This window comes from Nyctereutes procyonoides, unplaced genomic scaffold, assembly GCF_905146905.1.
Source record: "Nyctereutes procyonoides isolate TBG_1078 unplaced genomic scaffold, NYPRO_anot_genome, whole genome shotgun sequence".
NCBI classification, from domain to species: Eukaryota; Metazoa; Chordata; class Mammalia; order Carnivora; family Canidae; genus Nyctereutes; species Nyctereutes procyonoides.
This window is the reverse complement of record NW_026575146.1, coordinates 87,625,488-87,638,857: the sequence shown is the minus strand read 5'-3', so window position 1 is coordinate 87,638,857 and position 13,370 is coordinate 87,625,488. Positions and strand designations below refer to the sequence as shown.

The window sequence follows — 13,370 nt, the reverse complement described above, 5'->3', positions numbered from 1 at the left end:
CATGTGTGTTGATTTTCAGGGAATCTTCTGTGAGATATTTAGGATTATATGCTACTTTTAAATTCCTAAGATACAAACATTTGTTTCGTTTATTCATTTTTATAGTTTTATAACTTTGATATAAAATCATTATATATTTTAATATGCTTTAAAATAAAACATTAGAAGATAAAAAACTTTTTTATGAAAAACTTGATTCCTGACTGATCTACTAAAGTGGTGAGATGACCTGGCTTTTCTCAAAGTTCTTAATGATCCAAACATCTAAAATTCAGAAGATGTGTATTCTATACATGGGTCTGCCTCTAATTTGATCATAGAACTCGGTCAAGTCATAATATATCTTTTGCTAGTTCTTTTTCTTTTAAAAGTGAACAGTATCTTTAGATACTATTTTTGGAAAAAAGAATGAATATAATCTTAGCATTTTTCAACCATTCATTTTATGTTGCCTGCAGTAGCATTCTAGACACAAGAGATTTCCTAGTCTCTTGCCAAAGATGGGTTATGTGTCTGAGTTTACTTCAGTAAAGGCAGTGAGTGGTCCCCCTGTCAGTTGTAAAGTGTTACAATAGTGAAATTTTTAAAAGTATTATAGAAATGGTTTACAATTTGCTACTGTAAAAAACTGTTACTTTTAACAGTTATTTTGATTTCCTAAAGTTCTTTTTTTTTTTAGTTAATTAACTAAAGAGAACTTCTGGGTTGGAATAGAGGTAATTTCAGAAGCCATATTCTAGTCGTACTATCTCTACTAGTACAACATCAAAATTAATAGGAAGTGACTTTAGAAAGTGAAATGAAGGAGATATACATTAAAGACCAGAAAGACAAGTTATAATTTTTGTTTGTGGTGACCAATGAAAGATTTTAGTGTTTTACAGGCCTGAAATATGAAACTTGTTAATACTGCTTTATCAATGATAGTTACAGAGAATAATAGGCTATGAAACATAATTTTGATGTTTTCAGATTTAAGAAATAGTGTTGTACTTTAGAATATATGGTGGAGGTTATCTGTTAACCATACCTCATAACAGCATTTTAGACTTCTTCCCACTGCCTCTTCAAAGCTATAATTTGCTTTATAAAAAAGTACTTTTTCCGATGAAAAGCAAATGGATTTGAGTTCAGGTTTTCTTTACCTCCTGACCTCACATGAGGATTACAAATAAGATAGAGCAATTTAAAAGTAGAAATGCTCATATATAAAATTACAGTCCCAACTTCCCAGGGATATTAGCCTCCATAGATTCCTCTTAGGATATTCATGCTTGGCAGTGCCTTACAGTTGAAAGTATCCTGTGACAAGGCTTTGATGTGTAACTTTAGTAACTAAATTCTCTTGAGTAAGGATGAAAAATGTGTATTATTTGTGTTGAATTTTGTGTTATAAGTAGGGTATGTTGTGACCATTTCTGCTTATGCGTTTTTTAAGTTCTCAGGCAGCTCTGCACTGTCTTTAATGTGCATATGATTTCTCTTGGGCTCTTGTTAAAACATAGACTGTGATTCAGCAGATCTGGGGTGGCCCTGAGAGTCACTACTTCTGAAATGTTCTGCAGGGATACCAGTGTTGCTGGTCCTTGGACCACACTTTGAGTAGCAAGATTATGAGACATACGCATTCTTGGAATTGTCTTGCTTACTTAGACCCTCCCTCTGTCTTAACATCCTCTCTCCTCAAAAGAAAGTCTTACTAAGTCTACATTTGTGCCTTTTTAAAGCTGGCTACTAACAGCCATGTCTTTCCTTTTTTAAAAAATAGCAAAACACCGAATTGCTCATAAACCTCACTCCAAACCAAAAACTTCAGATATTTTTGAAGCAGATTTTGCAAATGATGTAAAATCCAAGGATTTGCTTGCTGATAAGGAACTGTGGGCTCGACTTGAAGAACTAGAGAGACAAGAAGAATTGCTGGGTGAACTTGATAGGTACCTAATGACAAATTATCTTTCCAAGAGAGTTTGTTTCTAAACATATTTGCTTGTTAATCTCTTTCCTCATTAATAAAACATGCTTATTGAAGAAAATATAAAAAGTATAATATAGTAATATAATTAATAATATAATATATTAAAATATCAATATTCCTACCACTCTAAAGCAAATACTCATTCTCTAGAATACTTTCTCTTATGGCTGTGCATTCATGCACATGCCCACGCATGTATTTGTGTGTGTACAGAAATACTTAAAAGCAATATTCATATTTTTTTAATTATAAGATTTCAGCCATATTTTATATAGTGAAGTACTGAGATATATCAGATCAGATAGATTATTTATAATAATTATGGATGTTTTCTATACTACATTTTAAATAAAATATTTTTATACTCTAATCAGGATAATGCTGTATATTTGAATGACTTGTTAAAAAAAAAAACTTTCTGTGGATTTGTTACTGTAAAATGTTTGTCCTTGCTTTCCTTTGCAAACTTTTCTGTTTATTTAGCAGGCAGTTTGTAATCTGGTCAGGTAGTTATATATATGAAAAACTTTTCCAAACTGCTCTTTGAAATACACATTAGCACTCACTTGGAATTGTCAAAATGCTCAATGAAATCTGTTACTAAAGAAGTTCCTATATTATTTTGCTTAAATGATGTACCATATGCACTAATTAGTTTCTGTGAAAAATAGGATGTGAAGCACAAAGGATGCATATCTTTTCTACCATTTCACCTATAAATTCTTAGGTCTTTTTGATTAACTGATACTATTTTATTTTTTTTAGATTGGTCTTGAATCTTGTTATTTTCTTGGTCATGATTCTCTTTTTATTTTTGCATGATCTTATTTCAGTTCTTTTGCATTTTGGTTTTGTTATTTTTGTAAGGTCTTCAAATCCTTTGTAGAAATGAAGCATGAAAAATGTACATGTGTGCGTATAATATAATTATATTCATGTGCATACATATAAATCCTTCATTTATAAAAATTACAATAATACCTGCTTATAAAATGTTCCAAATATAGAAGTAGAAAATAGGAATGTGTTAATGTTCTGGGGCTTTAATTTCTGGTTTTTAAATAGAGAAACATACTCCCTGAGTTTCTTACAAATCTCTTGATTGCATTATTTATATTGTATGTGGCCAATGTCCTTTGGCAAAGATAAAAAAGAAATCATCTATGTTCTACTTAGTGTTTGAGTAACTACAACATACAGGATTAATGTAAGGTTTTTTTGTTAATTTATTTCAAAACATTTTTATACACTTGGAATTCTAGTTAAAAATATATCTTATTCAATCTTGATTTTTCCTCATTGAAATGAACTGAGAATTAGAATATGGAGAATTTTGATGTGTTTGTTTGATCTTGTTAATTTTCTTTTTCTTTACTAGTAAGCCTGATACTATGATTGCAAATGGAGAAGATATGTCTTCTGAAGAAGAAAAGGAAGATCAGAATGTAGATGTGCATGTGACGCATCAAGTAACAGACTCTGTTACTTCCAGCAGCTGTTACAAGGAGGTTACACATTCAGAACTGTTCAGTGGTCAGTTGAATGGACAAGTGAACTCTTCAATGAACGGTTCAAATTCTTACCACAGTAATGAAGATGAAGATGAAGATGAGGATGATGATGATGATGATGTTGGTGGTGATATTGAAAACGAAAATGACCATGATGCTTTGGGGGTTGGAGATCATTCTATACCAACAATATATTTTTCTCATACTGTCGAACCTAAGAGGGTTTGTATAATTACTAATTTTGCATATAATTTAAATATTTAGTATCATCTGTAATATCCCTTAAAAGAACAGTATCAGCAGTGATAGTGCCAAACAAGAAAACTATCTTTTGCCTCTTGTTTTGGCCAATTGATCTAAAAAGAAAAAGGTGGGAAATAGTCTAAAGTCTGGATAGTTGGTTTTGGTGCATTGCTTACTGAAGCCACAATAGAATTTGAATTGTTTGGGGTCTGGAAAGGGATCAGATTTGAGTAGCAACTACTGTAACTCCACCTGTCCTTCCATTCAGTTTTCTTTTGAATTCTGGAGTTAATTATATTGTGGGTGTTTTTGGTGTACAAAGTGGATATTAAAATGACTGCTTTAGTTACGTTCTTAATTATGCCAGGTTGTTTTCTGGGTGGGTCTGACATTAATAGGAGTGTCATGAGCAAAGTGGAAAAATTTAGGAGGAAGTAAAAAGTAGCCCCTTTTCTGATAAATATAAACATCTGTGGATAATCATGACTTTAGAATTTTGTCACTTTAGAGCTGGGGGTTACTTCAGAGGTCTTTTGTTTAGTACCAAAAGACTTTTTATTCCCTTCGTACTTATGGTAGACTCCCAGTATTTAAAACAGATCAAAACAGGTTGGTTCTGATTGGAGGAGGGATAGACGACCTGAAGCCCATTCCCTTGCTCCATAGTGCTGCTCTGAGGAGCAATTGGGAGTTCATCTTTCTCAAGGAGACTTAAGGCCTGGAACTCCATAGACCTGGCGAGTAATAATAAAGCAGAAGGTCTTTTGTCTCAGTGTAGTCTCTACCACAGGCTGTAGCAATGCAGGGATTGCCTAGAGCAGAGGTAAGGGTCTGTGCTATCAGTCTTAAGTGTCTGTGATTATTATCTAATGAAGCATGTTTAAAACATATTTGATATTTCTTAAGCCCCTTAAGTTATCCCTGCTCTAATATGAACTGAAATAATTTATGTTTTATTTATATTTTAATACTTCAGACTAAAGGGAGCATCTTATGAATTCTTTGGAAAAAATTGACCTAATAACCAGAAAAAGAAGTTTGTTTTATGATTATTTTAGGCTTTAAACTTTTTTTTTAAGATTTTATTTATTCATGAGAGACAGAGAGAGAGAGAGAGAGAGGCAGAGACGGAGGCAGAGGGAGAAGCAGGCTCCATGCGGGGAGCCCGACTTGGGACTCCATCCTGGGTCCCCAGGATCACGCCCTGGGCAGAAGGCGGCGCTAAACCGCTGGGCCACCCGGGCTGCCCTAAACTTTTTATTTGCATGTCAAAAAAACGGAAAGAAAAAGTAATATTTGGGGGAATGTTATGAAGAGCAGTCATTAACATGGAAAGTGCAGTATAAATGCCAAGTAGGAATAAAAGAATATAATGATAATCCTGCAAGGTTGTTTTTTGTTTTTTAGTCCAATTTCTAAAAACTATAGAGGTATTTTAAAAGTTCTAAATAGTTAAGTATTATCTACTATTGCTTTTATGACTTAAATTTTATATTCTTACAAATACTGCTTTTGGTTAATTGTGCTCTTTGTTTTGAAATGCATGATTTAAGCCACAAATTTATGTCAAAGTAGTGGGGTGATGTGAAGTCTTATAATCTGTAGTTTAGTTTAAATGTAATATGCTTTCTATACAATAAAAAGTCACTGAAGACTAGAATTGGTCATTAAAGGAGATATAATACAATGCAGTGAAAATATGTTAAGATAAGGACTTCGTAATCCAGTAATGCACATCATTTCAGTGTCAAAAAATTAAAATGGTCTCTCATACTTCTTTATAGAGTTTATTTGTTTTAGTTTTGGCTTTAATTTCTCAAAAGGGAATTTTATGCTGTGAAATTTTTTAGGTCCGAATAAATACTGGAAAAAATACCACTTTAAAATTCAGTGAAAAGAAAGAAGAAGCCAAACGTAAACGGAAGAACAGCTCTGGCAGTGGTCATTCTGCCCAAGAGCTGCCTACTATCAGGACTCCTGCTGACATTTATAGGTGAGTGGTATTCACAGGGAATAGAACAATCTGCTGTTCCCTTCCTTCTTTTTGTAACTGAATATTTATAGGAAAAGGCTGTCTGTAACCCAGAGGGCTGCCTTTCACTGAAAAGTGTATTCTGAGAGAGTTGGCTTAGTATTTCATAGGCTCTCACAGGGGCTCCTAAGCTACCATAGGCTCCCAGGTTAAAGCGGTTGGAAAATTGCATGATTTTTCCCTTTTCCTCCTCTTTGCCAGTGCTTTTAAAACATCCCCAGTCAATCTAGTCAAAAAACATTGTATGTTAACTTTAGAAATCTAAGTTTGTTTCTCTAGTGGGTTGGAGCAGCACTTTTGCTGCCACAGCTGTGAAGATGCTTGGCACGTGGTTTACCTTTCCACAAAATAGGAGTTAAGTGTTGCTGTTCCAGCTTCTTGTTGTGTTGTTTGTTGAGAAAACTATTTGAAAATACCTACTTTCTTTATGACCCATATTTGTAAAATAGTGAAAATTACTAAATTGTCTTCTAAGTAGGTCTAAATTATATGTGGAATTTTGGCAAATCAGCTATCACCCAGAACATGCTTATCAATAAAGTGCTTGTATTTTATTAGACCAAAAAAATCATGTTTTTAAGAATATAAAATACATCATTTGCAGCTACATAATTACTTTGTGAAAATTTTAGATGTAACTGAACAAAACATTTTAGAATAATTTCTGGAAAAGGTTTTTTTAATGAAATCATTATAAATTTATCCTCTGAAAAAATAAATAAATAAATTTATCCTCTGTTTATGAGTTACCTAAAGTGGATGTGTATATTTTTGGATGTTGTAGAGTTTTTGTTGATGTTGTGAATGGAGAATATGTCCCTCGTAAGTCCATCCTGAAGTCTCGCAGCAGAGAGAACAGTGTTTGCAGTGATACCAGTGAAAGCAGTGCTGCTGACTTTGATGACAAACGGGGAGTTCTGAGAAGTATTAGCTGTGAAGAGGCCACTTGTAGTGACACTAGTGAGAGTATTTTGGAAGAGGAACAAGAAGAAAACCATCACAAGAAACTTTTGCCCTTATCAGGAACACCTGAGGTATGTGTATATCTTTATCTCTTTTGTTAAAAAAAATAAGACTTTATTTATTTGCGAGAGGAAGAGAGTGATAGAGAGCATGAGCTGGGGGGAGAGACAGATGGAAAGGGAGAGGCGGACATCCCGTTGAGCAGGGAGCCCGATGTGGGGCTCAATCCCAGGACCCTGAGATCATGACTCAAGCCAAAGGCAGATGCTTAACCAACTGAGCCGCCCAGGCAACCCTGTCTTTTCATATGGTATCTTTCATCAGTTTTTGGGAAATTAAAAAGGTAGTGGGAGCTCCATTTCAGAAGGGCGTATCATTCATTTTCCCTATTTCACATACTTAATATTTGGAGTTGAAAGATACTTCTTTATAAGAGGCTCTCCTCTCCTTTTTAAAAAATTGCAGGTGCTATATCTCCCAGGTAGGGTTTATAAATTACTGATCCTATAATCTTTAAATTATTTTATCTTATATAGTTATTTATTAAAGTTAATCAACTGGCAAATGGCCTTGTTTATCTTACAGCTTCTTTAGTTTATTCATATACTTAATTTCAAAAGTAATGGAACCTAATCCATTCTAGGCTTGTTCTTTTTCAGTAATTAATAGTTTATAAAAAATTAATAGTCACTAGCAAACACATATACAGGTCTTAAATCTCAATATAATTCATGAAAATTTTTGTGGGGGGAAAGCATTACCAATCTTAAAGTTCTGTTTCTGTGAAATAGGTATTTTAAAGTATCTCAGTTTGCATATGTGTGAAATTTTTGGCTAGAATATCATTTAGCAGCTTATTTTAAATAAATTACCACTAGACCAGGGGCGCTTGGGTGGCTCAGCTGGTTAAGCTTCTGCCTTCAGCCCAGGTCATGGCCACAGGGTCCTGGACCCAGCTCCCTGCTCAGAGGGGAGTCTGCTTCTCCCTCTCCCTCTGCCCCTCCTTCTGCTCGTATGTTCTCTCCCTCTTTCTCTCTCTCTCCAATAAATAAAATCTTAAAAAGAAATTACCACTAGACCATAGTCATCTTAAATAATTCGAGTAGATGACTATATTTTATATGCTCTCATTGAGTTAAAAAAGAAAATATATATGGGAGAATATGATCTAAAGTCCTATATTTTGGCCTGTGCCAGTGACATATTTACTTTTTGGGGGTTCTGGAACCATTTTACAATTTAGTGAGAGCTGTAGTTCCTCCCCTCAGAAAAATGAGTGCACGTACATATATACATTCTTATTTACCAAATTGCACAGTTTTGTGTGTGGGGAGAGTTGAGAGATCCCAAAATAAGAATTCCTATCTTTGAAATAAGTCATATGTATGGCTTCCATTATTCCCAGGCATGATTTCTAATTTTTTTTTGTTTTGTGAGTATTTCAGGTTTTGAATTTATAAAATTTAGGAAAACTGGGAAACCCATGACTGTATCAAACTGATATGCCCATTTGTGTATATGTCAAATACATCTTAAAAATATATATGTTTATATATAAGTAAGCATATGCAAAGCTTCTATTGCTTGTACTAAATGGTAACTAAATGGTAATAATTGTACTATATGTCACTGGGGATGGAGATCATTAACATTTAGGGACAGTCTGTATGATCTTTGGAATATTCTCCACTCCATCCATACAGTGATCTCAGTTGGTGTGGAAAGCATCTCATTTAATAGTCTTCCATACTGTTAGAAGAGCAGGTAATGGATGTAGACTTTTGCTATTTTTAAGTTTTTGAAAATTAGATTTTTAATGAGGACTTAATGTAATCATGATATAGCTAGAGTTCAAGACTGGAGCTTAGTTTTATGTCACTCTTATTAGCTTTGCATTTTGTATTGAACTCTTAGCATTCTATATGCTATTCATTTTTTTTAAACATCAAAACAAATAGTTCATGCATATGGTATACTTTGAAAGATACCCTTTTCAGTATCTTTAAATGCTGAAATAATGTCTTTTTTTTAAAAAAAAAAAACATTTTTAATAAGAAGGCTCATGCTCATCAAGAGAAAATAGGGGTTTAAAAGAGTAGACTTTGAATTTCTTTTAAGAACTTGGATTCTGTGGGAAGGAGGGGGCATTCTTTTGTTTCTTTGGTGGGACAAGGTGGAGGGGGTGGCTTTCTAAACTATTCAGGTGATACATTGTCTTAACTAAATTTGTACCCTTGGTAGACAAAGGGAAGCAAAATATACAGGAATGCTTACATGTCAAATTACACTTTATACTAAAAGATGAGGGAATCCAAGTACCAGAAACCTGAAGAATAAAATCATACTGGGGCATCTGGGTGGCTCAGCCAGTTAAGCATCTGCCTTCTGCTCGGTTCATGATCACAGGGGTCCTGGTCAGGCTGCCTGCCCAGTGAGGAGGCTGCTTCTTCCTCTCCCTCTGCTCCTCTTCCTGCTTGTGCTCTCTCTCTTTCTCTCTCAAATAAATGAATAAAATCTTAAAATAAAATCATACCAACTCCTTGGGTTTTATAGATTTTATTTATTTATATTTCTTTTTAAAAATATTTTTTGAGAGTGTGTGTGTGAGAGCACAAGATGGGGGAGGGACAGAGGGAGAGGGAGAAGCAGTCTCTCCACTGAGCAGGGAGTTTGGCCCTGGGATCATGACTGAGCTGAAGGCAGACACTTAACCTACTGAACCACCCAGTTGCCCCTTTATGTAAAAAGATCTTTATGTAAAAAGATACATAAAGATACATCTTTGGTTATATTTCCAGCATTTTGTACACATTACTTTTGCTTCAATTAAATATACAGTTGGCAGGTTAAGTCCAATAAACATCTAGTTGAAATTAACCATTTTTTTGTGGAACATCTGATTTTCATCATTGAATTAATTGTAAATTTTGAGACTGATACTTGTCTCCACTAGTATCAGCACTTAATTTTTCAGTTTACACTGATCTCTTCAATAAAACTGAGGCAAGATGCAATAAAATTCTCAAGTAATTGCATAAATGAACACCACCTAAGAGATGTCACTACTGCTGGAAGTAAGCTACTGGCTAGTGGGCAGGATGGCCTCCATAGGTTAGCTCATTCATCAACTCGTGTGTGACCCGCTCACAGCATTTTTTAGTTCAGTACATTATTTTTCATAGCATGGTCTGGACATAAATGGAATGTGTGAAAGTTTAAGGACCTTTTTATGTACCCATTTTTTTTAATCCCGGATAAAACATTCATTTTACATTTTGTTTTTTAACATGTATACTATAAGAATCTTCTATTTGGTGGTGTGATTAAGATATATATTTTATTTTATTTATTTTTTCTTAAATTTTTTTTTTATTTATTTATGATAGTCACAGAGAGAGAGAGACAGAAAGAGAGAGAGAGAGGCAGAGACACAAGCAGGCGCCATGAACCGGGAGCCCGACGTGGGACTCGATCCCGGGTCTCCAGGATTGTGCCCTGGGCCAAAGGCAGGTGCCAAACCGCTGCGCCACCCAGGGATCCCAAGATATATATTTTAATAGTACTTGATTTCTCTGAATATTTTGTGTATTTCTCCAAAAATCTAAAGAATTTACTTTTAATGAAAAGAAATGTCAAATTGGCAAATACAGGATAAAGATTTTGTGGGCATCTTACTTAGTTTTGTTATCCTAATCTTACTTTTGTCTTCTAGGCATTTTCTGGAACTGTAATAGAAAAAGAATTTCTGTCACCCTCCTTAACACCACACCCAACCATGGTTCACCCTGTGCTACCCACCATTCCAGAACGAAAAGAAGTTCTGTCAGAAGTATCAGAAGAACCTACAAAGAGGGTTTCAAAGTTCAAAGCTGCCAGATTGCAGCAGAAAAACTAGGGCCCGCCTAGGCAATGGAAGTTTACATCCTGGAACCTACGTTTTGCATTTCTTTAGAATCTATATAGCAAAATATGTTACTTGTAGTTTGAAATAAAGCATCCAGAATTCATTTGGCGGCAAGATCTTTTACTATTATCAGTGGATTATTAAAAATCAAAGTAAATGTTTGAATACTTTAATATTCAGCTTGTTTTGTTAATTCTCTTAGTACTGTCAGTATTGTTGTCTGAGTTTTCTTACGATGCACTGGCAGTATTTAGAATTATTTTTCAAAGAGTACTACTGTTCATATGCATTGTTTCTGTGTTTTGAACTAAATGCAGGCAGTTTTGTACCAGCTGTGAAGTTGTGCATACCATATGGACCATTTTAAGGAAACTTTTAAAATTTCAAATAGATTCAACAATTATATTACTTGCTTTAGCATTTTAAAGGCACTTTAAAAAAAATCTACTTCTTGTAGGTTTTGCAGCTAGGTGACTATTTAAAAAAACTTCCCTTTGACGGTCATTCTATTATCTCTGAGGCAGAAGGCTACATGTACCCTATGGGAAGGTTTCTTCGATCGGAAGAATGGTATTTTGTAAAACCATTTTTTTTTCAAGTAAAAATTTTATGAAACTTGGTCTCTAAAATGTTGTGAACTTTATGATTCAGAATCAAATATAGAAATAAATGTCTTTGATTCATAGATATGCTATCTGTACCACACGGTTGTTCCTTGAATTTGTATAATTCCATAGGCCGTTCTTCTCCTTTAGTGTGTTCACTTTTAACTGGAATTATATTTTGGGAGAAAAGGAAAGGTTGTATAGATGCTAAAAAGAAGCTTGGATTTTTTTAAATAAGAAATTTTGTGTTTTAATTTTCCCAACATTTTCATTCTCTAAGGCTACTTTCCTACTAGTAAATAATTGAAATGACATATTGACTGTTAGCAAAAATCCTTAAAATAAAGAGAAATTTATTCTAACATTGAAAATTACACTGCAAGTGTTAATCATTAGCTTGATGCATGCTGAAATGTAGCTTTTAAAAAGCATTTTGCATTAGTACTAAAATAAGCCATCAATGCCAGTCCACCCTCTATTCATGGCTAAATATTTAAAGGTTATTTATAGCTTCTTTAATGAATTCTTGCTTAAACAAAGTGAAATTATGTCCTAGAAAAGTAGAAGCTATTTGTAACTAGAACAGCACAACTGTAAAACTTTTATGAATATGTATTTTAATAATATGGGGGTGAGCCTGAATCTCCACAAGTTAACGGATAATTCAGAACAGAGGACTGATTTTGAAAGATAGCCTGAAAATGTAGAAGATTTGTTCTTTAGTAAGTTTTAATCAACTGTGCATATACTTTTAGTTAGGACTGTTTTTCTCTCAGCCTACCCCCCACAAAAATCAAAGCAAACCAAGAGTACCATCGCGTATACACAAAAGAGCCCTGCCTCCCAGTTGCCGTTCAAGTGGGCCCTGCTAGCTATTCCCCCAGAAACAAACTTTATTGTGGGACTATTGTGATATTCTTTACAGGCATGTGATTTCAAGAGTACTGTCATTAAATAATTTTTCATGATTTGAGCCTGTTGTTTATGTAGTTTTATGTTGCTTCTTGCAAATAAGGTGTTCCCTCATAGAACAAGATGGTAATGGGAGCAAAGAAAAAGTGTTCAGTGACATTTTCTTACGTCCCACTGAAGATCAAATGTAGTGATATGGCCTCATTTCATAGCTTCAGTCTTACAACAAAGTTTCGATTGTAACTTTACATTATAGCCTTATTTTTCATATTAAATTCTTGTTTCAGAGGGATAAAATGAAGCTGGTCATAAATGTTCTCTTTTAAACCATTGTAAAACAGAATAGCCAAAGTTTGTTGTTGTTGTTTTTTTTTTTTTAATTTGGACTAATTTTAGACTTTAGAAAAATTGCAAAAAGAGTGCAGTTTCCATATACCTCTTCCTTCAGTTTCCCCTAGTGTTATAACATCCTGTGTAACCATAATGCAGTGGTTAAAACTGGAATATTTATGTTGGTGCAATACTATTAACTGATCGACAGATCTTACTTGAATTTCACCAGCCTTTTCACTAAGTGTTCTTTTTCTGTTCCAGGATCCTGCGTATGATTCCGTCTTGCATTTATTATTACTCCTTAGCCTCTTCCAGTCTTGACGGTTGGTTGGTTGTTTCCTTTTATGACTATAACCTTTTTGAAGAGTACTGGTCAGGTATTTCGTAGGATGATCCTCCATTTGAGTTTGATGTACTCATAATTATTATTATTATTTTTAAAGATTTTATTTACTTATTCATGAGAGACACACACAGAGAGAGAGAGAGAGAGAGGCAGAGACACAGGCAGAGGAAGAAGCAGGCTCCATGCAGGGAGCCTGATGTGGGACTCGATCCTGGGACTCCAGGACCACGCCCTGGGAGGAAGGCAGGTGCCAAACCGTTGAGCCACCCAGGGATCCCCTGTACTCATAATTAGAATGAGGTTTTGCATTTTTGGCAAGAATACCACAGAGATGCACCAAATCAAGAGATTCTTATCAGAGATGCATTCTAGTGTGTGTGTCATTTCGAGGTCCAAACTTCCGATATGTGAACCCTGATCATTTGGTTAAGGTGGTGTCTGCAGGTTTCTCCACCATAAAATTACTGTCTTTTCCTTTGTAGTGAATAAATACTTCCAAGGAGATACTTGGAGATTATGCAGATTATCTTTTTTTTTTCCTTC

At 34.4% G+C, this 13,370-nt stretch overlaps 1 protein-coding gene across 1 annotated transcript in view; it reads left to right on the top strand.

Moving 5' to 3' along the window:
* The window catches only part of URI1 (URI1 prefoldin like chaperone), a 66,692-nt gene extending 55,958 nt beyond the window's left edge, over positions 1-10,734 (top strand). The window contains exons 7-11 of the mRNA XM_055310603.1: positions 1,769-1,937; positions 3,357-3,711; positions 5,583-5,725; positions 6,549-6,798; positions 10,440-10,734. Of these exons, the coding sequence (XP_055166578.1) occupies positions 1,769-1,937; positions 3,357-3,711; positions 5,583-5,725; positions 6,549-6,798; positions 10,440-10,622 (1,100 nt within the window). The 3' untranslated portion in view covers positions 10,623-10,734. The remainder of the gene's footprint in view (positions 1-1,768; positions 1,938-3,356; positions 3,712-5,582; positions 5,726-6,548; positions 6,799-10,439) is intronic.
* Positions 10,735-13,370: the final 2,636 nt, after the last annotated feature.